Below are 25274 nucleotides of genomic sequence, written 5' to 3'. Positions count from 1 at the left end.
GTTGCAACTGCAACTTAGTCTGTAAACAGTATCTCCCATCATCCTTATTCCTCAATAGTCCTTACGACATATATGCACAAGGTCAAGGAAAGATTCCTGACACTTAAGTGTAGAAAATAGGAAAGAGATGATTCTTCCCCAGCTATTTGTTTGTAGAAGAGTCTATCCACTTGTGTGTCAATGCTGTTGCTGTCAATCCTGAATCAACAGTCACTGTGAGACAAGGATTTATTGCACTGGGGGCGTGTGCATGTGAAATCGATAAAAAAAATAACAAAGTTCCCAATACTGGTCAAAGTTGTAAAATGGTGAAATCTGAGAGGAATGAACAAAGAATAAACACAGATAACAGACACAGCAAATCTATATAAAACATTTTTGTGATTTATCACATGCTGTGCAACAGGAAATGAAGTGTTTTCTTCTGCCTTGTTCCATGATAGCTTTACAGTATTTGAATCGAGTCATTGGATCCAACTTTGATTACAGCAACCAAGCAGAACGCCTTTTATAATCTTGTAATGATTTGAAAGAGATGCATTAAGATCAAGGTGAACATTTCTGAGGTTTTCAAGAAGCTATGAAGACATTGTCTGCAAGTTGTTCTGAAAAAACCGCAAAGTAACCAGTGTCTACTGTTTTCTTTCAAGGCAAAGAGCAATGTATCTTCATTTAATAAAACAGGTCAGGCTGCAACTTCTCGGCTGAAAAATGTCACCATAAATCATGTAACAGTACTAGACCTCCTTGATCCAGCTACTTTGCTCTGGTAAGCAGGATGCAAAAAAAATTTTTTTAATTAAAAAAGTACAACTATCAGTTTACCAAGCTTTAGTCTGTGACCTGAAAATAAATTTCAGCACAGCTCTTGAGGGCCTGTTTACTCTCAGACTGCAATGCAACGAGATTTCCAGCTGCACTGGGGTTGAAGTTTGAGTTTAGGTGGAACCCCACCACGACAAAGTTCAAGCTTTTATCACACAACTGAAATCATACAGGCTCTACACAGCAATCCAGGCTGTAAAGTGTCAAGCTACTTCACTTATTATTTTTACACCGCTGCCTCATTGTTTAGCCTTGATTAGCTTTCCCAGACTACGTAAATATGCAACCTTTTGCAAACATAGTGCTTTTTCAGGAATCTTCTTCAGTCTAAATGATCCATCCCCACAACCGAAAAATCATCCTGAGCTAGAAGAGGACCTCAGAACTTCTCATGTGTGAGAAGTTTTCACAAGAACAGTGCATTGATACATTCTTAATGTGACAGAAGAAAAAGGGAATGTGACAGATGCTTTGCACGTACCTTAAACAGCTATTTGTGAGATGATGGTACAGCACAGAATATAAAGGTCTTTAGCGCTTAGTCTGGATTCACGAGCTAAGTGGGAATCCAGCGATTACTGACAGACAAACCACAAATCTGGTAAAATTGCCTTTATTTTATTTACAATCAAACTAGAGCCTTAGTTCTTTTCCCAGTTTTGCCCAAAATGGCCTTATGCAACTGCTTAAGTCACACCCTCAACGTCAGTTGAGTCAAGGCTATGCTCAAGTCCAGCTTTGCATGTCGCGACCTGTGTCATGAACACACAACTGTGAGCTCAAACATCGGTTCAGATTAAATCCTACAATATTGCCTGGGAGGAAGGGTCAAGCTTTACCACGCGCTGCCTATCTTCATGTAATCTACTATCAACGAGAGACAAGAACATGCAACGTATCTCTGGTTCGATCCACTTCTGCAGAAGTGGTTTGAGGCCCCAAACCCCACAGCAAACAAAACTCAAAGTGCAGAATCATAGAATGGTTTGGGTTGAAAGGGATCTTTGAAAGTCATCTAGTCCAACCCCCCTGCAACAAGCAGGGACATCTTCAACTAGGATCAGGTTGCTCAGAGCCCCGTCCAGCCTGACCTGGAATGTTTCCCAGGGATGGGGCATCCACCACCTCTCTGGCAACCTGGACCAGTGCCTCACCACCCTCAGCGTAAAACATTTCCTTGTATCTAGTCTGAATCTCCCCTTGCTTAGTTTAAAGCCATTCCCCCTTGTCCTATCGCTGCAGGCCCTACTAAAAAGTCTGTCCCTATCTTTCTTATAAGCCCCCTTTAAGTACTGACAGGCTGCAATAAGGTCTCTCCGGAGCCTCCTCTTCTCCAGGCTGAACAACCCCAACTCTCTCAGCCTGTCCTCATAGAAGAGATGTTCCATTCCTCAGAGTATTTTTGGGTCCCTCCTCTGATCCCGCTCCACCAGGTCGATGCCTTTCCTGTGCTGAGGTACAGAAAGGTTTGACTTGAGGCTAGGGTATTATTGCCTTTAAAAACCTGCAGAGTTAAGGCACATGAAGGCTAAATGACGAGTTCTGACTCATACTGCGTGCCAGAACACCAGACCATGCAGTGCGCGGGCATGCGTGCATCCAAATGAGACCCCTCAGTACCTGCTCGTTCACAGCTGGGAAATATACTCACAGGGCACACATCTGTCTTCCTTCTGTCCGAGGGGAAGAAGAAAGGGAAGGACACAAGCCAGGAACCAGCCCACAGGCAGAATGAAGACTGAATAATTGGAGAAAGAAAAAAAAGAAATAGTTCAAGAATAAAATTCTTTTGCATTAAATAATTTCAAATGTTTAAGGGAAAAAACCTGAGAACATTACTTTCTTCTTTCCAAAATGATGGTGGTTACTGTTTCTAAGCTTCAGTTAAAAGCTTATTAAATTAGAGGGAAAAAAAAAATCTGTGGCATCTTTTTTCCTCTCAGCATCCAGGCAAAGTAGGCTACAAAGCCCTGTCGTGAGACAGTGAACACGTTTTTCATGACTGAGTATTCAGACATTATTTGAAACTCTCATCCATGATGCTAAAAGGTGCCCTTAACACAGCTAAAAATACACTTTTTAAGAAGGCCCAACCTACTAGTGAAGTCCCAAGCCACATGCGTCTTTGAGGAAAGTTTCCTCACGGCAAACGTTTAGATTAAGCCATTCAAGGTCTCAAAAGTACTATTAATCATCTTGCTTATTTGAAGAAATAGCATTATTGTTCTTCCCGTGTTGCCTAACCCTCTCAGTGCCTTTTGAAAAAGCTGAGTTTTACTGTATAATACTTGCCATGGTCAGTTTAGCAGCACAGAACATAGGTCATTTAAGCACAACTACACTGAAATTGTGAATTTTCAAAACAAAGGTAGCTGCCGAAAGTACATACTACCTACCTAACCCATTCTATGTCTTCTCAACATTACGGCACACAATGTTTCCTCTCTCTTCCTCATTTTCTAATGCTTTATTTTTTTCCTGACTTGACACCAACCAAATTTCAGCCTAACCTCTACTCTAAACTAGTATAACTTACAGTAGAATTTATTAGTGATAATCATTTACGGGCACAGTCGGATGAAGGCCACCTGGACAAAATTAAATAGCTGTCCACGTTAGTGGACATGTCAATAGTGTCCAACACTCTACTAAAGCCTCCACAAGGTCATGTCACAGCACCCTTTCCACCACATGGTCAGTAGGTGTATTTATCCAGTTCCGTAAAGGTTACCCTACAACGTACAACAAGGCAGGAGGCACACAGTTCCTCACCGTGAAACAAAAAGTAGTGATTTAAGAAAAAAGTAACTGCAATAAGAAAAGCAGAACTGAACACTTGGGTAATATCGACGGTAGAATAAACCTCTGTACCGACAGCTTTTTGAAAGGCTATATGGTAGCTTTGAGACACTTCAAGTGCTGTATTTCAACTCTATATACTCTGATAAACTATTAAGAGCTGCCCTTCACTAAAATTTGAGTGAACTGTGATGAAAAACCAGATAACCTTGTGACAATTCTGTAAATTGCCACCAAAGTTTTTAGATAAAAAATAACAAAAGGCTTTTCAGCAAGTAGCAGCTTAAGTAAGGCATCATCAACAAAACCCACAGTAAAGCAGCACAGCAACTTTTTCCCCTTCGTATGGTAGACACAGTCGTAGGCACTGCTGTACCACAGACATGAGCACCATTCCCTTTTCTGAAGGCTCAGGAAATTAAGGAGAAGGTTCCCAACAAGTAATTTCACATATCAGAGCTGAGCAGAATTTAGTGCTTGGCCCCGACACATGAATTCCAAGCGTCAGCCTTGAGCCCAAGGCTTTTGTTGGCAGTCAGGGCCTGCACAGGCCAAGTAACTAAGTGCTGAAATAGCTACCGATTACACAGAACTTCAACAGCTTCTGCACAATCTCCAAAACCAGATGAAGGTATGAACTTCCTAGATTAAAATAAACTATTTGAAAACATTCACACAGAAAAGAGACAACACGTTGCCAAGAGATTTTTAAATTCAGTTTTATTTCAGAAATAAAAGAAGACGACAATAACTCATTTAGCAGACACAACCAAAATTAAAAGCTAAGCCTTGCTTATTCTTTTCCAAAACTCACTAGGATTCTATGTTCCAGCAATAAATATTCCCACCCATTCACGTAGCTCTTTCAGCTCCTACCTGCCCGATCAGGTAAAAATCCAACTGAATCCCAGAACAGAGTAGGCTGTCAGTTCGTATTATTTTACTGCATCTGTATCACAGCCAATTTTTCACAATAGGTTAAGAGATAAATGAGTTGGAGAAGAAGTAGCTTTCTACAATTTAATGGAACAGTACTTTGTACATACTCTTCTTTATCTATCTGCCATCACTTCTCGGAATGCCAATTCACACTTAAATGCCAAATCAGGAAGCAATCCTATTCAAAAGACAATTCAAGACAGACCCAGAAATGCACCGAATATTGAAAAAACCACACATTTCAAATCACAGCAGGTATCACATTTGAGTTAAGAGCTAGTAGCTGGGCTCCAAAATCCTTTGCATCATCATTCATACTTTTTCCAACCCAAATTCTAATGAGGCAGCATCAGCAGGCAAACAAGGTAAGCAAATACTTCAAATGAGGGGTGATGCTGTGCAACTAAGATCTAGGCTAATTACACAGACACACTGATCTTTCTCTTTGGCAAGGGAAGAGGAACAACTAACAGGCAGAGCAGTTAAAACTTGCCAGGACTTTAGATGCATGAATCGGGTTTTATACACGTATCTAGCTATAGATACCCACATCCATACAAACATGCCACTTTAATTGAAGTCTAACTCTGAGAACTAGCTTTGGCTTGATCAATAGATAGCAATATCAGATTATGGCAGTAAAACAACAGAATTTCAGGAACCATTGGGAATAGTTTTGGAAGTGCTTGAGCTTGAATTTAGCCAAGATAAAAATATTCATGCATTTGGAGGTTAATTTCTCAGACACTTGGAAAATTAATAGTTTTCTATTTAAAGTCTTACAGATTAGAAAGAACAATCCCCCCCCCTCCCCCCAACAAAGAACTGTAAGATGTAATCAATTCAGTTGTAAAGTGTACGTAATAAGAAAATATCCTTTCCTATCTCCCTTAGGTCAGTTATATCCAACCTAGCATTAGTAAGCAAAGATTATCTTAAAATTTATATTGGGAATAAAATTTACCTCGATTGAGATTAAACTTTCTAGTTAGCTTAATTTCGATCATAAGGAATGAGACATAACCAACATTTTACTTGAACTACTGCATATCACTTTACTTCTGGAAGGCCAAATATGAATTTCAAAGGAAGTGTCTACAAATACATACAGATAACTATTTTATTAGCAATATTGGGCGACATCAACTTTTTAACATGAACAGGTTTATCCATAAGGATAATCACAGTGTTATTATAGAAGTTCTATTGTGTGATTGAGCCAGGAAAGTTTTACAGTAAAAAAACCCGAAACAGTATTTTGATTAAACTTGTATTTGCTTCTAGAAATGAAGACAATTTTTAATCATTAATTTCCTTAAAAACACTGTATGTTGTTAACAAGCAGTAAAGGACTAGCGTTGAAAGGCACTAGGATTGTTAGCTTGTGTTACCTAGTTTCCAATACAGATACAGGCACTTGCAAGCTTAATAAACCAAGCCTGTAAAACACTTCTATATTTGTGCGGAAGTCTGTTACATTCATTAACATCTTCAACAGGTTGTCCTGCAGTTATATGGACGCAAAATTCATCGAGTAAATCTCTGCAGCACGCTTCACAAGTTGGATCTTTCTTTGGCAGACACACGAGAGGTGGACTGTGTATATGTCCTAATTACATCCTAAAAAAAAAAAAAAAAAAAAAAAGAGAAATATTCAGAGCAAGTTCCATTAGAAGTAGTTAGGGGAACTTCAGAAAAAAAATGAGTACTTGAAGCAACAACTTTGTTATTCTGTGTAGCAAGCACTGAGCCCAGGAAAGGCTTGTGGAAATGTTTCATTACCATTACACAGAGTGGGTAATCATTTGGTCTGAAGAATCAACCTGAGCATGTTGCATATCATGTACAGTTATCTTCCAGAAGCCTTACAAAAACCCAACTGAAACAAAGTAATTGTACATCACTGGTTAATCAACATTTAATTACATGTAATTGGAGTGATGTTTCCTCATTTTGTAATTCTACATGCACTGACTTCTGCCATTTAAACCAAATGAGAACCAAGACCAATTTCTCACTTTGTCAGCTTTACAAAAGAAGCTAAGATAATTCACAGCCAGTCAAAATTCAACTACAGAAATCATTAGCATACATTTTTCCCGCTGTCAGCATTGTATTTGTCCAGCAAAGCCTGAATACGGGCACCATAGTCAGGATGAACATCAGTGAAGTTTTTCACCTGAACAGGGAGACAGAACAGAAAAAAGGTAACAAGAATTTCTTCCTCCACTTCAAATGCATTCTTTAACACATTTTCCACTCTGTGGTCTACGAGCAGTACATATCATAAAGAAGAAAAGAAGGATGGAAACCCTTTTCTGAAAGTTTAATTCTGACCAGCCAGAAAGGAGCTATGAACATCTTCAAACACTTTCTCACACAGAGCTCTTTCCCAATTTAAACAAAGTTCCACGGGCATGGATAAAGATCCAATCCCTCCCTGGCCCTCGCTGCCTTTTCCTTGTTTAGAGCAAAACATTACACTGGCAGTCACCTGATTTTTTGAAACACCAAGCTAAACACATAATGACATCCTTGATGTTCAACATCAGTCCCATTCTTCCCATCAGGAATAAGTTACTTTAACATGTTATACGTTATTTTTATTACATAAGGATGCACATATTTAAGTGTTCTGTGTTGATAATTCCCGCATAAGAAAAATCTAGAAGTTGCCTTCTCAGGGAAGACTTTCTGATCTTCCTTTCCATAAGCATATTGCTATTTTGACGAAGTTACTAGACTGCAGGAAAACCTGAAATAAAGAACAAAGGCTAAAAACCAAACAGGACACTTACAGCTCTCTTCTGAATGAAGAGTTGCGCATCTTTAAGATGATCAGCAATATTTTTACACAGCCTTTGGCGTTCATCCTCCTTCAGCACTTTGGTATAGAATTCTCGCACCTTATGATTAGAAACAAAGTTTTATTTTGAAATTCCCAAAAGCAAGTCATTCTACCTGTAGCAGCCAATAATACTTATAGACTTTTAGGATTCGTTATGACTGAACAAGAATAGCTTTCACTTATTAGTCAGGCAACACTTAAAATACTCAAAATACTTAAACTCAAAAGGCAACCAATTTGTGGGGTTTTTGGCAAACCTGCTAACAACTCTCTATGTCTAGCTTGAAATAACTGTTGCTTATTGAATTAATGAAAACGAATATTGCTGTTGGAGTCCAATTCAGGAACTGATGATCATGACATTACACGCATGCTCTAGTTTGCATACCTGCAGACACTAATCGCAACAAGACAAAAGTCACAACCTCTAGATATCTGTGCTCAGAATATGGATGGCAAAAGTCTATGAGAATTCATTAACTGTTCTGTGAGCAAAAATTCACTTATTCATTAAATTAAGCCATATGGAGACCTTCCAAGCTCTCATGAGAGCTGAACTTCAGGTTAGCCCAGATGCTTCAGAGAGAAGCCATGTTTGAGTGATTCTTATTAATATTCTCTAGAGTCATGCTATAAACTCATCTTATATAATGAGCAATATAAAACCTTTTCATACATCATACCTGAGTCACATTATCTTCATTTGCACTATTGAAGCGCTGCACATCTCCCGAAACGGACATGCGGCTCTCCTTTACCATGGGCTGATCTTCCGGACCAGTAAAACTATTTGGATAATAGTTTGGGGCACCACCTGAAAACAAACAAAAAAGCCCCCACAAAACCAAAACAATCAGATGCCAGCTCCCTCAGATTAAGTCAGAAGACGTTCTTTGCCTAGAAGAACCTAAATCAATTACCCAGTTATGATTCACTTTATTAAAAACAGTTGTCAGTATTTTTCTGTCAACATACAGCTCAACATCAGGAGCTGTGTCTTCAAGCCAGTACTTAACAGCACTTACTACAAACAAGAGTTTCAATAGCTTTTTTGGGGAAAAAAAGATTTGTTTCAGAAATAAGGAGGTCTGGCCACTCTCACAACAACATTGCTCAGACAATTTTAATAAACAAAATCATAGAAGTTATTCAAAGTTTTAGTCTAAGGCAGCATAAAAATACACTTTCATCTGTGTATTTGAAGTACTACTCAACTATATAGGGGGGTTATTTTAAACACACAGTGAACTTACAGAACTGCATAAAAATACTTATTATCTGTTCTCGGACAGAAGCAGCTGTTCTCAGGTTCTCATTTCCCAAATACTTCCCTCTCCTCCCTCAGCACGTATTAGAATTCATAGCCCAGAGGAATACAGTGTTTTTGGCACGAGGCATAGCTTAAGTATATCCTTGTTTACTCTCAGGTATAAAAGACTCACTATTGGGCAAACACTGACAGAACATAACCTGCTGAATAAAGGCAAAGTTAAAGCTCTAGTCTTGGCATTTATACTCTTGCCTTTCGCAATCAAGTGGACTGAGTATATGAAAGTCAGTCTTTAAATTTAAAAAAGGCAAACAGATTTCTCAAAGACATTTAAGCCATCTCTATTTTTAGAATAGATTTTTGCCTAGAAGTAGAAACAAAGAGGCAATAATTAACTTCTGTGAAACCATTCCTCAGGCATATTTCTTCGTTTTAAATAAATAATATTCTAGAACTTTTTCAATTAAATCCCCTTTAACAAGCATGTTTCTAGAAGTCTTTAAAGAAACATAAACTAGGGACATAACTGAATTCATTTGACTGGGTATTCTCCTGCAAACCCCCTTTCTCTTAAAGGCCTATTTATAAATTTTTAAACACATCTTAAGCTTCATTTGGTTTTAACACTTTTAAACTCCCCACCCCCTGTCCAACATTCAAACAAAGTCTCCTCTCCTGGATTAATAGAAAAGAGATATACCCATTCGAAACAAGTATGTGAAGATGACAAACATTCTACTTTTCAGGAACCAAGAAGAAAACCCCCCTTCCCCCCTCCCATTGTTTGCAAAATTAAAAATGAGTCTATTTGCAGCAAGTAGAAGTTACATACATAGAACTGAAAAACACTTATAGTTAAGACACTATCAACTACTTCACACAAGGCTGAAGTTGTACAAGTAACATCTATGTGCTTCTTTTGAAGTCTTAAAAAAAGATGTAGAAAACGCATTCTGTGATCTACACAAGCATGCTTATGTTTTACAGCAAAGTTTTGATTCTCAATACTTGTACAAGACTGACAAGAGACATACAGTGGATACACAAATAAGAGCGATGAAGGCAATACAACATATTCAGATTTAAGAATGCTTTCAATAAGATCCCTCAAACAGGAGATAACAGGATACAAGCCAGTATCTTGTCAAATAGCATCATATCAAGAACATAGGAAACAGAGGAATAAAAGGTCACTTTCTGTATTAAGAAGAATTAATCGGGCAGACCCTCCTCAGTGATCTGCGTGAGGACTAGTACTATTCAACACATTTCATAAAGTTACCTGAAAAGGGAGCAAATAATAAATTGACAGCTTAGTCTCTGCAAACTTTAACTTAGTCAAAATCAAAGTTGGCTATTTATACTGACACACGATCTCACGATACCAAAACAGTAGATGAAAACTGCTTTTCTGAGAACAATTTTATTTGCCTTGTAATTCACATGGGGAACAGAAACGCATGCAACTTTATACATGCACAATCATAGGTTCTAAGATATGCCACTCCCTATTACAAAATAGACCTTGAATTCATTTGGATAGTTTGAAGTAAATTACTTTTTGATTGCTGGTGAGCGCTGAGTTAAGAGTATTAGGAACGGCACATGGACAAATTTAGGGCACTCTACAGAAAAGAGCATATGGTGGATTTGTAACAACTGCAGGTGAGGCCAACTAATCATAAAATCATAGAATAGTTTGGGTTGGAAGGGACCTTTAAAAGTCATCTAATCTCAAAAAGGATCTAGTAATATAAGGGAAGGTACTAAAAGGTTGACAAAGATTATGAGAGGTAAGGAACAGTTTTCACATAAAAGGAAAAAAAAACAGGTAGACTGGGAAGTCTGAAGCTCAGGAAGTTATACAGTGAGAAGTTTGCGTCGGGGGGAAGAAGTCACAAGAGACACTGAATGGTTCAGGAGAAAAAGTAGCATTTCTCACAGTATAGTAAGTTAGTAATACCCAATAAAATGATCTGTTCAGCAAGTATCTTAAATCTCCTGTGAACAGAAAAGAATTCTGCAGTCCATGCCTAAGTATCATTATATTTAAAGATATTTTCATTACTACCTTGGTTGTCAGAAACGCACATAGGTCCATCCCGCTGGTAATTGGCCACACGAGTTCTGAAGGGGCAGTTCACAGGAATTTGTAGATAGTTAGGTCCCAGACGGTGTCTATGAGTGTCAGGATATGAAAAAAGACGACCCTAAAACATTTATCACAAACATTAACTACTACTTGCTGGAAGACATCACTTAAGTGGTATATCCCAATTCAAAGCATTATACATTAAGTAGTAAAAGGGAGAAGACTGTTTCCTTTGCGTATATATTCTTGACATACTTCAAATTATGTCCAAAGTGACATTCAGCCACAAACTAACTTTGCTGGAATACCAGTGAAGAATAGCAGGTTGAGTTGCATTTACGCAGCTTGGGTATTCCCTACCAATTTCAGAATGCTAAACCTGTTCTGAAGCATGGTTACACATGTAGAGATGAAAGTGGCTATAACAGTGCTAAATATTACTAAGGAATAATATAGTGTTTTCCTACTTACTTTCAAGCTTAGATTTAAAAATTGATTACATCTGAAAAATGGTAGTCCTTTATTTATTTACCTAACTGAATCTGAAACAGTTCTATTGACATCTGGATGCCAAGAAAACAGACTGATTCTGACCATGAAGTTTGTGGGAGCAAAGAGAGACAAAACAGAAGAACTGCATGATTATTCAGGAGTTTATCCAGTTAGAACTGTCAAAATACCTTCTTGTTTCCATGGATATAATTTGAAACAACTATCTGGTTCTAATCTGAAAAAGCCTAACATGCAAACATCCATGACTCTGCAGACAGTATAGTCTACTGAAGCCAGTCTTATCAGGTATTTTGACCTGTAAGAAATCTGATACTACTTGTAAAGCACAGCCTTGCAGTTTATATCAGGGATTAGTTATATCTGTATTTTAGAGCATTTGAAGTCCACCCCTTACACTCATAAGAGTTTATAATTCTAAGATACACTGTAAAAGCGTGAATAAATACGCACTGCTGCTATGGTTTTATCCCGCACTTCTTGCCAGACTGACAGATTTCCCCATCAACTTTGACAGTTGTTGCAGATGCCCTCTAAATTCTAGATTTTCTATTCCTTTAGCTCTTTCCTGTTGTCTTTATATTTAAACTTTGGATGAGCACATCAAATGGTGATCACTAAAAACAACTACCAAAAGAAAAAGAAAAATCAGTTGCTTTCCATCTGTCAGGTTATTTTACTGCTGCTACACAGTGCAAGGAATGCTTTCATAAACAGCAAAGCAAATGTAATGCTCTTCAGGTAAAATCTTATGTGCATTGTAATTTACCTGCAGCATTTTATCAGGGCTAGGTTCAATGCCAGGTGGCATGTTGCTAGGATCATATGCCATCTGTTCTACCTCTACAAAGTAATTGACAGGATTCCTGTTCAAGACAAGCTTTCCCACAGGGATAAGAGGGTAGTCACCATGCGGCCAAATCTGTAAGACATAACACACATACATTAAAATCAACATTATTATAGTATTATGCAGCTTAAATAATAGATCAGGCAAATGCTGCCTAGTAAGGTCTTGTTTGAGAAATACATTACTAAAGAAATTTATTTTTTGCTAACAAACATTTTGAGAAATGTCTTATTTTAAGAAGTCTTTTGCAATCAATACAGATTATTAATGCAACTTATTTCATCATCCCAGCATAATCTCAGCACTTTAGTATTTAAATGAAATACCCACAGGCACTTGAAAAAGTGCCTAGGAATGCAATATCGTAGGTGGAACTGGTAGCACGATTGTTTTCAGCTACTTCAAAATGCAACCAGCTTAACTAGCCTTTTCTTTGCCATCTTAGCCTGTACTTTCAAGTTCAGAAGTCTTTAGCCATGTTGGGAGAGCAGTATTAGAGGGAAAAAAAGAGTAATACAAATTTATGTTAGTGTCTTTCAACAAGCCATTCCTTGGAACAGCAATTGGAAGTCTGACAAAAATCAGACCAACAATCAGAAGCTACATTATCAACAACGCTTAAAACTAGCAAACTCAGGGTGTGACTGTATGATCTGAGATCACGCCTTGGAAACGCAGTGCAGTTGTAATCTACAGGCCTGGAATCAAGCCCTATCCATTTTTCACTGAGGAAGAGTAACATCAGATATAATATCAAGATTATTTCATCTCCAGAATTTGACTCATCATGACTATATAATAAATAGAAGGGAAGAATGAAAAGGACAGACTAACTTTATCGATAGGGACTAGCAAGAAAACAGTGCTACTCCATGGAAACGGTTACACTTTTTTTTATAGATAAGCTCAGTTCTGGCATTTGCTACATTTTGATCTCACAACCTTTCTTAAACTAGCTGACATTGAATATTCACAACAGTATCAGCGATACCTTAGTTAAATCAAAAGGATTAAATGGAAACTTCTCTGCTTCTTCAAATGTCATAACTTGAATGTAGAAAGACCACGATGGATAGTCCCCCTTAGCAATGGCATTGTAAAGATCACGTATTCCATAATCAGGATCAGTAGAAGCCAATCTTCCTGCTTCTTCAACAGAAAGATTTTTGATGCCCTGGTCAGTCTAAAAGCAATAAAAGCAGTAGCACCAGTTACAACATGCAAAAAGTATTACAGAAATCATTAGTAAGAACATACTTTAACAAGATTTATAATCCAAGAATGCAATTGTCCATGTTCCAATCTCCAATAATTTGAGTTCAGAACAATAGTACATTCAACAGCTGCCTTCCAGATAAAAATGAGTTCTCTCATAAAAGTGAAATAAATATGTAATGCTATACCGCAGAATGCAAGACATCAAACTTGAAGGCATGATCCCTGCAGCACATCAAGTAAAAAGGTTTCCCCTCTCCCCTTACAGGACCGAGTGCTCCTTCACTGTCCCATCATCCCACCTTTTCCTACAGCTCACGTGCCAACACAAAGTGATAAAATGGTTGCAGCCCTCAGGGCTGAAAGTTCTGGATTCTACATGAATCTCAATTTCCCACCCCCCACCCCTATTTCTGTGACATCTTTAGCACTAACTAAAATCTCACTTTAATAAGCTTTTGACAGCGTGAAAGCTAAAAGCTGCTATACAATCCCTCTTAGTTTAACATAATATTTTCTGAAGTCTTGCTTCAAAGGTAGATGTCCAGCCTCCACTAAAGTCTAATGAGGTAATAAGCTGTATGGCCTTTAAAGCTTCAAAGGGAAGTTGTTTTCAAGCAAGATGTGCTAGAGACTGCTTTCCTCACTAAAGTGTGGAAGTTCTGTGAGGTTCTGTGAGCTTCAGCTGCAGAGCTCTTGGAAACAGAGTTTTTATATTTTGGTATACAGTTGAGGCCATCTTAAAAATGCTAGATCAATGCAGCTCATATCCAGAAGATAAACAGGAACAAAAAAACAGATCCAGACTGAGAGAACTTTTACCTGAAGAAGCACCTGTTGAATCCGAACTACTGTGTAGCCATGAACATAAGACAGGAACATATCACACGCTGAATAAAACACATTTCCAAAGGGCTAGAGGATTCTTGCATCTGCACTGAATGATAGCAAAGGAGTCTGATAGGAAGTTCTTGCACAGCTTCACGCCCAAAACACCTAGCAGTATGAGGCTGAAATGCAATAAGCTGAGCTAGGTGCTCAGAGCTCACCACACAAGTAAACTGAGTTCTCCAATAACAAGAGACAGTTCTCCAAAGAAGAGTTTTTCGTAGTCTAGTAAGTACCTACCGTGTCATAGAAGGAACAATGATGTCCGTCATATTTGTTAAAGGCATGCAACTGATATAAAAGCCACACACACCTTTTTGATTGAGCCTATGCACTAACAAGTCTTTTCTTAATTAAACTTGAAAAGTCACAGAACATTTTTAGACCACCTGTTTAAACTGGTTTTTATCCAATAAGATGTATACTTCCAATAGATAACTGGAAAAAAAATATCAATACCTTCACATGGAATTTGCAATAAACTGCTCTTCCACCAGCATTAACCAGTTTAAAAGTATGTGAGCCGTATCCATTCATATGGCGATAACCATCAGGAATACCACGATCACTGAACAAGAAAGACACCTAAAGAGAAAGATCAAACAATATTAATGGACTCACCAGATCAAGGATAAAGCGACCATTTGAGACAAAGTGAGACAAAGTTTGTTTATTGCATTAATCTGCATCACTGGAACCTATCTTAATGTTACAAATTCCTTGAGGAATTTCTAGTTGAAGTTTTAAGAGCGTTAGTGAAATAAGACTGCTTTGGTTTTGCACAAAGAACAACTGTGAATTAAACCTACATGAAGTTTTATGCCCACAGGAAATATCTGGTGAAATAGAAGACATTAACCTAGTGATAATGTTATGATTTCCCCTATAAGCACAGAGCAGGTAAGCATAGATAATTTAAGTAACAAATAAGAATTTTTTCCAGGTTAAAAATAAAATCTGAAAACTGAATTCCTTAACAACTAGTTCTTCAGAGTCTTCAAGCAGTAAACATACCACCCATGCAAACATATTCCAAATGCTGCTTTTCTTTAAGTTTATGATCACAAACAATGCTTGTGGTACTTCTTTTTCCAATTAGTAATTACTGGAAGGCTTCTGTATGAACCCATTTTCTTTTAAAAAGAAATACAGCTGCGTTTTTAATTTTATATTAGCTTTTTTTGCATAATATTCTTAGATACAAATACATTTCAGAATAATTAGAATGCACTGTGAATTCTAATAAGTTTTGATCTAATGTGCCACACAATATACAGCTTTAAATAAATTTATATGTGATAGCATTACTTTCCCAGTATTTTACTGTTCTGTAACATTAACAGTTTGTTGTTCACCAGTACTTCCAGGGCTTTAGTATTAGAAAGCCTAGTAACTTCCTTTTCATCCCTATATAAAGTATGGTTATGAAAACAGAAGAATCCCACCTATTTCAGTCATTAAAAGAAAAAAGGCAAAACTAGATACACATACTAATAGCCTTAAAAGTTATTGGAGGCCTTTCACCTTTATTGTTCCTAGAAGATTATGCAGACTTCTAGATAAAACATGGAATAGAAATAGTTAAAAAACATATGCTGTCATAACATGATTTTCTTAATCATACAAAATCAAGTCAAAAGAGAACCTTACTTGATGCAAGGACTCAGGGCGAAGACTCCAGAAGTCCCACATCATGTCTGGATCCTTCAGATGAGTCTGAGGGTTCCTCTTTTGGCTATGGATGAAGGATGGAAACTAATTTGACCAGAAGTGGAGGAGGGAGAAAGGAGAGGGGAAAAAAAAGAGTTCTGTAATACCTCCAAATTATACGGGGTATACTAAGCAACTCCTGGTACAAAACAAGACAGCTTTTTCAACACACTGAACTGTGAAAGGAACAGCATGCTGAAAGATGAGATGAAGTTGTAAGATCGCTGAAAAAAATCTTCTATTGTCATACCCCTCCTGCAACCAAATTCATTCATAGACCAGTAAAATTAGGGTAAAGTGAAACATTTACAGTTAGGATAAACAGGCTGTTCAAAGCTAAAGAATGCTTTCATTTTGTGACCAATAAAGTGAGAGGTGAATCTTTCCATATTTGTATATCTGAACTTTACTGATTATCTGACTCCTAAATGAATACAGACATACTATAAGATACCTGTGCAGAACTCCTCCACTCAAGGAAAGCCCCTTTACTTACAAAACACTGTTAAACTTATACTAAAAGACTAAAAAAAAAAAAAAAATAAAAAAATCAGATTTAATAAAAAGAATTTGCAAGAAGCTTTTAAAGTGAAAAGTCTTTCCCCTCCCCACCCCACCAAATAGCCTCAGAATGAAAAAAACTCTCTGCAGAGTAAAACGGCTAATTTGAACATCAGTGAAACTGATCAGATCTGAAGTTAAAAACACGAAAATGTACTTACTTGCTGGCTATTCTGCTGCGGCATATGCACTAGCAAACACAACTAAATGTGTGTGCTATTTGTGGTATGAAACCACATAAGTAATCAAGCATTAGTTCTTAATTTTATTTTTAAAATAACTCCTTTTCAAGTCAAAAAATGTTCAGACCATCTAACAAACAACAAAGTTTAAGTGTGTCAAAGCAACAGCTTTTGCTTCTCAGTGAAGCAAGAACAAGATGTGAATGAACTGTTGGACTCTTTCACAAAGTACCCTCATCTTTTGTCCTTACTCACCAACATTGCATCCCGAATAAAGAAGATAGGAGTATTATTTCCCACAAGGTCCCAATTACCCTCTTCTGTATAGAATTTCATCGCAAAGCCTCGAGGGTCACGAACCGTATCAGCTGATCCAGATTCTCCAGCTTGAAGAAACACGTGAACATACAGAAGTGTTATGACAGGAAACGCATACAAATTGTAACTGTAAAAACAGAACTTGAAAGTATGCCATAAAATCCTAAAAGGGTGGGGTTTATTAATTTAAGTCTCTTCTATACCAAGAAGTTTTTGGCATATTTTCAACAATACTTCAGGCACTGGAAGTTTCCAAAGTGTGAACAGCCACCCAAGCATTTGGGCCACAGTTAAAAGAAAGAAAAAACACCCAAGTAAATCCACTTGAACCAATTAAGAGTGGAATTTGCATTATCACTAACAGAGACAACATCAGATTATAAAGCTGAATCACTTAAACACACATTAGTTTCTGTGCATCAACTCCCAGTGTGAAAGCTCTCATTTGGAAGGTAGCAATCTAAATAGCGTGCCTAATAGAAGAGTTCCAACCATTTTAATTCCCCTCCTGCTTTATCCAGTCTTTTTAATGAGTAACTTTATACCAGAGCAAAAGCGCCTACCACAATACCTGAGCAAAAGGGTTCCAGAAGTATTCGGGAACAGCTAATGCTAAACATCATGATGAAGTAACAAGGATGCTCATTCTCTCATTTAAAAAAAATTGTGTATTACAGAATAGCTAGGAAAAAAAACGTGTTCAAACAGAGCAGGGAAAGGAAAGGTAATGATGCAACAACCCACTTCTGCACAGAGTCCACAGATCAAACTCAGCTGCATGTCTTTCCCCTGTATAACGTTCCATGACTCCTTAAGTTTTGGTGACACAGGGAAAAGCCAGTAGGCCAAAACCAGCAGCTCCTTGAGCCTTGTTGGACTCCTTTTTTCTCTCCAATACTACTTCCAGAGCTGAATCCTTATTAGGATTTCTTTTCTTTTAAATACAGATAGAGTAGTAACAGATAGAGTAGTAACACATACATTTTGAAAGATCATTTTTCTGTCAGACAAGATATTGATCATAATGCATGTTTTAACTAATATAATTTAAGATTTTGCTAGTTTATGCATTCAGCTCTTCAAGAAAGAGTTTATTTATGGAAAAAATTGTTTATTCTTCTTTGCCTAGTACTTACTTTACAGCATTCATCCCCAAAACATTCCCACAGCATAAGAGATTATAGGTATTTAACTTTCAAGGGTTGAACTGCAGCATTCAAGTGTTGATTACGATCCATCCAGAAACAAAGAAACTTTCCATCAGAAAAAAAACAGCTCAGGCTATCCTTTCTCTCACATTCCGGAGGGAAAAGTGTCTACAGAGAGCTCTGGCAGAAAGATGCAGAAGCTGCTTAAGGTCTTACAATTTAAATGAAATTCACAGAAGAGGAATTGGTTGGCAGAAAGAATTTCAAACTACCTGAAGTGCTCCACAACACAAACATTGCTATCAGTGTGACTATGGTACACAGGTAAGAAGATACACAGTAACTTTAGAGCCTTACCAACAGTGGAGAATCGTATAGCAATTGGAGTTCTCTTTCCAATGTGTTCAAACACTTTTGCCTTACAATACTCGGTAATATCATGAGTGACTTCAAAATAGCCAAAGGCTCCTGAAATAAAGTAATTTCAAAATATCAGATCTAGATACCTTCCTTCCACTCACAGCGTATCTGTTATTCCATCATGGTCCAACATAGAACTTTAAATCAAAAGGAAACATGAAAATACAAACTCTGTTTAAACTGATGTATCTGTGCACTAACACACTCAATTTATTTTCACAAAATGAAATTTACTTAACACAAACTACTAATTGCATGGTGCTCACCCTCCCCTCCTTAACTCATTGTTAACAGTTCCCAGCAGCAATACAGACCTCAATTCTACTGTGCAAAACAAACAGTAGCTTTTTGGATGCTCTTCTGCCAAGATTTGCATATTTATCTCAGAGCAAGACAAGTATTTCTTTAATCCTGATATGTGTTGCAGAATTTTTGGTCCACCTGTAAGCTGGATGAAGCAACAAAGTTCTTCCCACCCTCACAGAGGAATTATTCCCATGTACATTCACATTATAATAAAATTCAGTCCCGTATCTTCTTCTAGGGCAATACGTAACAAAAAAAAAATCAGAGGTGCTGGTTCTACCCTACTAAGATCAAAAACAATTTTTAAAATGAGTCATTTAAGGTTTTTTTTAATTTAAATATTAGACCATCAGCTTGCTTTGGCAGACAGATACATCAGATGACAAAGACAAGAATCTCCATCAAATAACATGCAAACAGACATTAAAATAGAGATGGGTAAGTCTTCCCTTCCAGAGGAATGGAGTACTATGGAGGAACAGATAGAGGAAGCAGAGATTACAGCAAAGACAGCAAAAAAAAAAAAAAAATCTAAGAGCTAGAAGAACATTTCCCCCCCCCTTTTTAAAAAAAAAAAACAAAACCAACAGTTTTTCAGTGCTTCAAGTTTTGGCATTGAGTTCTTTTAAACCAAGCCTTACGACTGCTGCTGATACATAATTATTTATTATAATCTATAATACTAAATTATAGATAATATGATGCAATTTATCTGTCACAATCTACATGTTAACTCAAAAGGTTTTTAAAGCCTAATTCTACACAGAGAAAAAGTATGTGTTTTTAAACATACCTGCCCCTTTTGCATGCACAACTCTTTCAGGAATCCTCTCTCTGTCAAAATGAGCCATCTCATCAGTGAAAACAACATCTTGAACAAGAAGAGGTCCATATGGCCCTACTGTCAGAATATTAAGCTTATCTCCTACTGGGTTCCCAGCACCGGTGGTCAAGACATCCGGTTTCTGAAAGCGAGAGACAGTCAATATCACAACACCAGAAATTAAAACCCCTCTATATTTAAGCCACACAACATGCACGCCTGTTCAACCATTATGTGTCACAGGACATTAACAAGTATATAGCAAAATGCCCTAGGATTCCAGAACTAGTTACAGAAAATATAGATCATCTACATCACAGTACTATGTTTGGGGCTATTTAAGAAGGGGAGTTCAAGTCATGTATAATCCAAGAATGTTTTCCATGGTTCAGAAATATTACTTAAGACTATGTATGTTGCTTCAAGAAAAATATGAAGTGTCAACCTTAAAACATGAGTTAAGGTTCAGTTTGCCCCCCACCTCAACAGGAGAGGACGGGAAGAGAGCAAGCTAGAAAAGAGTAGCTGCTGGAAAGTAATAAGGGAGAAAGGAAAGGAAGAAGAAGGTATTGTCAGTACAGGGATGGACGCATAAGGAAAGAGCTATAGTCACACAGCATAAAAACTAAAAGGGGTACCCACGATTACCATTGGTCTGGAAGAGCTATGGAAAATAACATAAGCAAGAGCACCTGAGGAATCATCATTCTAGACTCTTGAACCATGGAAGGACTAACATTAACAAAAGCCCTAAGAAGCCCTATTGTCAATAAATGTCCTGTCAAAAGGACAGAAAACCAGAACACTTTTTTTTTTTTTACTAACATCATTATTGCCTTTAAAGAAACTGCCCAAGATAGCCCATACTCATCCTTTTCCCCTCCCTTCCGTACCAAGTTTAAGTTAACCATTCGTGTAAGCTACTTAGAGCTGCAACATTTTGTACAGTAAGAGTGACCCTGTACCTGAAAAAAACAGCCACTCCAAGACAACTTCAAGAAAACACCTGCTGGAACTCTGTAGCACTATAACTGAGCGTACCCCCGCTTTCTTAAAAAAAAATCCCAGCAGAAAAGACTTTGTCTGCATCACAGATGGAGTCATATGCTCCTCTAAGGCAACAGTCCTATTTTACTGGGTACTGTACAAAACGTAGCAAGAAAAGCACATCAGCTCCAGAGACCTGGTGGCTGCAGGTGTCAGTTCTTCCTGGAGCACATTTATTGTTAGGAGCCAGGGCGATGTTTGTAAAGGACTTAGAAGAACAGAACAGAAGTTAGTAAAAAGATGAAAAAAAAAAAGTTTGCAACAGGATGAGCTCAAATATCCGAGTCACAGGTTATGACAAGTTAACATTAAATCCAGTTACATGTTGCACTAAAGTGACGTACATCCATATGGGCTCTCTATCTATACCATCCTACCCTCTTCCACCAGTAGCATCCACGCACCTGAACCGTGAGAAATGCTGCAGGATAAACTCACTCATCCCCTCCTGACTAGTTCTCCTTCTTTTAAAGTTCTATAAATGAAAACGGATGGTGAAGAGAAGGAAAAAGTAACTCTTGATGAGAAGGCTTTCACTATTATATCAGCAACTTTATGGGGTTCCAACTTTTATACTGACAATCTAAGTTCTGCTTTAAGTGTTTTAATTACCGTGAACAGGCAAAAGTCCCATCTGTATCTCATGGAAGAGTATACTTAACTGGACTAGCCTCCAGGTTTTTTTTCTAAGAGGCAACTCACAAAGGCAGGGGAAAGAACAATTATTCATATCTACACTCAGAGTTCTGGATGAGGTAGAGCATACAGGGAGAGTTATAGACACCTTTGTTTAACTCAGGTACATGAATAACCGCATAAAAGACATTTGACAGGATAACTGCATTTCCAATGCGTTCTTACTAATACGCAACACATATTACTCTAGCTGGCTTGAATTCCCAAAATATATAGGTTCTTTATTCTTCATTCACCACTTCATTAGCATAAAGCTATAAGCTATAAAGCTATAAGCATAAATTCAACTCCTTCAGGATGCCTGAAATCCTAACCTGCACTGGAATTTGTACAAGCATTTAAAAAAAGACAGTATATTATCTCCTTACAAACAGGAACATGATGTTCAAAAACTTACAGGAAAGTTACCATTGTAGCTTTATTTAAAATATTCTTAAGTCAAAGGAACAGCTTAAGTCAAAACATTATCTACAGTTTGTCAAGGGAAACATGCAAGAGTAGAAACTGTTCTCAGTATTCTTTCCACTGCCTATATATCACATGCTTCCTACCTTATATTTTGCTCAGTTTTAAATGAGCCAAAGAAAACAATTTCCCTGGTCACTTTGAGAAATCACCTAGTCAGACCTCACGGGAAGTTCTCCCATCCTGAGTCAGTCTAAGAGTTCAACTTCTTAAATTATATCCTAACATGCAGGCCCCATATAATTTAGCACCCTTAAATATGTATGCTTTATTATGTTTTAGCTATCATCTTAAACTAGAAGTTGCTTAAATTACCATTACAAATGAACTTTTTGAATTAGAATTTAATTTCATATATTAAAGTGGAAGGACACCACCATATTCAAGGAACTTTAGGAAAAAGCTCATTTATCCACTCCATGATTCAGTCTAGTAAGTGTAAAATATTCTATTTCAAGATATTCACCCAGCACAAGTTAATGTAATTATATTACCAGCTCATTATCCTGACATATTTTCTGTACTGAGGTATGAAAGCTATGAGCAACCCATCTTGAAACCCATTCTAAGCCTCTGCTTTTAAGAACCCTTTCTTGGAACACGGAACAGTCTGCAGATGATGAGCCTATAAAATGCTCACGCATCACAGCAGTTTTAATTGAACTTTTTGGTCAAGAAATTCCTTTCAGATTTTGCTTAGGGAGAACTATTTTCTTTTTTTTAATCCAGCTTCCAGCACTGCCAATATTTTTCTTGTATTTTCATTAGTTTTGCTGATTAAAAGCTTCAAGATTCTCACAGATGAAACACCTTGTATTAGTTTTTCTAATCATAAATTCATTGATTTTTTTTTTTTCATATTGATGACTGTCATACTCATTCAAGATGGGCAAGCTTGCTGTAACGTGGTGAAAAAGAACAGATCCTATCAATGGCATCCTAAGCTTCTGTATTTTCCTCTCCAACCTCCTTGTGTTGTCATTCATTACAGACATTTCCACCCTTCGGACGTGTTCTACATACACATAGACTTCCGCTTCACCCTCATTCTAAGGCAGCCTGTGACACAAAAACCCTGTGTACAGCTTCAGCACCATTTATGAATTCTGACTACTATAATTCTAAGATAAGCAAACTTGGGAACTGGATTCTGGTAACTCTTTTTTAACATGAAGCATAGCTCTTAAGACCCCTCCAGCCCATACAGTGACTTTTGAAAGCTACTAATACTTATGTCACCTTGAAGCAGTGACCAAGTTTCGCTCAGTCCTTTGAGAAACACAAAAGTTATGTCGAATTAGAGCCCTGTTCATCCTGGAGTTCTTCATAAATCCTAAGCAGTCCAGTAGGTTTAACCATGCAGTGGTAGGACTATAATGCATATACCTACACCTATGACCTTCTCCTCTACAAAGTCCTTGCAAGAGCTTGGTAAAAGACAGAAGAAAAACAAAAAGTGAAACCTTAGTCTTAAGGAGACTTTTTGAGTCCTTTTGATTCACTTATGCCTTTATAATACCTTCCGTGTGATTACCTCAAGGATAGGAAAAAACCTCGCATATTATTTGTAAGCTATGCATGCAACAAAGAATAAAGGTTTGTAGAGGTAATACCACCCTTCTCAACCTAACAGGCTATACTGTTGTCTGAAAACCACTTCTTTCATAATGCTAACATTTAAGACTACTAGAAGTAGTAACTAAAATCACAACTTTTAAAACTAAACCTATAAAAAAAAATAAACAGCTTTGTGGCTGTACAGTCCCTTTTGTGTAGGCAGGCTTTCTGAAAGGTTCTTTCTAGCGTTCACATTAGAAGTACAATTTTTTTTTTTTTAAATGGTAGGATATATTGACTTTAGTTTCAGGATAATGTTATGCGGGGCACACTAAACAAGTTCCATCAGTGTGAAGGGAGAGGAAAAAAAAAACACGAAACCACACAGTAGTTTTAAGAAGAATTCTCATACTACTTTTGGACTTGAGTTTGTTTGATGCCTGTATTTTCATATGGTTGGGAGCTGCATACAGTCAAAACCTTAAAAGATAAGAACTTTTGAATCTGCATGTGTATTTCATTACAGCACTAATCTGCCATGACAGAAAGAAGGGAAACAAAGCCAGGAGAATTTTAGTCACAGCAGTTGTAAATACCATACATCAAAGTACATACTTCCAGGCATTACTGATACTTTGCACCTTATACAAGTCACTTTAAAATTCTAATAAGTCCTCCCTACTTTCTATCTTAAGGTCTCATGACTCCTTATGCAACACAGACTTTGGGTTGCCTCCCAATCTTCAAATTAACCTTGGCCTGTATTCAAATACTGTTTTGTTACAGAAAAGCTGACATCCATACAAAAAGTATTACTCACAGTACAAAAAGAAAATGTTGTGACGCATGCTAGAATATGATGAAGTCACAATTCATCACTGGAAGGTAGTTTTCATACAGTACCTCTTAGAACAGAGGGCAAAAAAATAAAATCAAGATGACTTTAACAACTGCAAACAGTGGGAACTGAGGCACGCACTTGTGTCTTGTAAGACTGCTGCTTAGTATCACCAGCTGAAAAAGTATTTAATGCCAAATACACATTTCTGTCAGAAAATACATAGTAGAAACTGTCACAGTGATTTGATGAAGAAGGGAAATCAACTCTTGCAGCATTTATACATTTACCCAAATATTTTGGGGTATATTCTACATCTTCAGAAGATTTGAGTGCCATGCTGCTGATTATACCTTCTTACAATTTCAGTCAACCGCCTGCCCCAATCCACTTCAACCTGGTAAACAAGTCCCCATGTATTGCTGAATGTGCCTTATCTTTTACATTATTCCCTAGTCACATTTTCACTGGGTTTTACCATTATGATAGCAGAATTGAAAGCGCGAACATCTGATCGAGACGAAAAAAATAATACCTCTCTCTGCCCAAGGACCCACCTGCTTGGGCACACACAAGCCCCATTCCTGCCTAAAAGGAGAGGCTGTGGACAAGGCAGACTTGTCGGGGCAGCCGTGCCAGCAGTGCTGACCGCCCTTATCACTCCCGGCAAGCTGGCAGCCGCCAGCCCCTTCGTGCTTCGGTCTTCCCGGGCACGGCACCAAGCCGAGAGCTCCGCGTTAGGGGACGAGGGCACCTCGCCCTCCACCACTGCCCCCGCGGGGTAACGCGGGCGCCGAGGCCGCCCCCCGGGCCCTGCTCCGTCCGAGCTGGTTTCCGTCAGGTCAGGCGCCAGGCCGCAGGAACCCCCCGGGCTCTGCGCCCTCCAGCACCAGGGCTCACCCGCTTCCCCTCGGCCCCCCTAAGGGCCGCAACGCCGCCCGGGGGCCCATCGTCCTTCCGCCATCCC

The 25274-nt window shown here is 37.9% G+C and overlaps 1 protein-coding gene across 1 annotated transcript; it reads right to left on the bottom strand.

Moving 5' to 3' along the window:
- Positions 1–4327: 4327 nt before the first annotated feature.
- On the bottom strand, positions 4328–25257 carry CAT (catalase). Its single transcript, XM_009334597.1, has 13 exons — positions 25208–25257; positions 19675–19895; positions 18513–18623; positions 16945–17075; positions 15887–15991; positions 14696–14821; positions 13125–13316; positions 12053–12205; positions 10753–10891; positions 8095–8225; positions 7362–7469; positions 6656–6742; positions 4328–6183 (listed from the first exon to the last, which is right to left on the bottom strand). Exons 1-13 carry the CDS (start codon positions 25255–25257, stop codon positions 6118–6120), a joined length of 1620 nt encoding a protein of 539 aa, XP_009332872.1. The 3' UTR covers positions 4328–6117.
- Positions 25258–25274: the final 17 nt, after the last annotated feature.

Source organism: Pygoscelis adeliae, unplaced genomic scaffold (genome assembly GCF_000699105.1).
Source record: "Pygoscelis adeliae isolate BGI_AS28 unplaced genomic scaffold, ASM69910v1 Scaffold171, whole genome shotgun sequence".
NCBI classification, from domain to species: domain Eukaryota; kingdom Metazoa; phylum Chordata; class Aves; order Sphenisciformes; family Spheniscidae; genus Pygoscelis; species Pygoscelis adeliae.
Note: the sequence above shows the minus strand (reverse complement) of the source record. Positions and strands in the feature narration are given on the sequence as shown.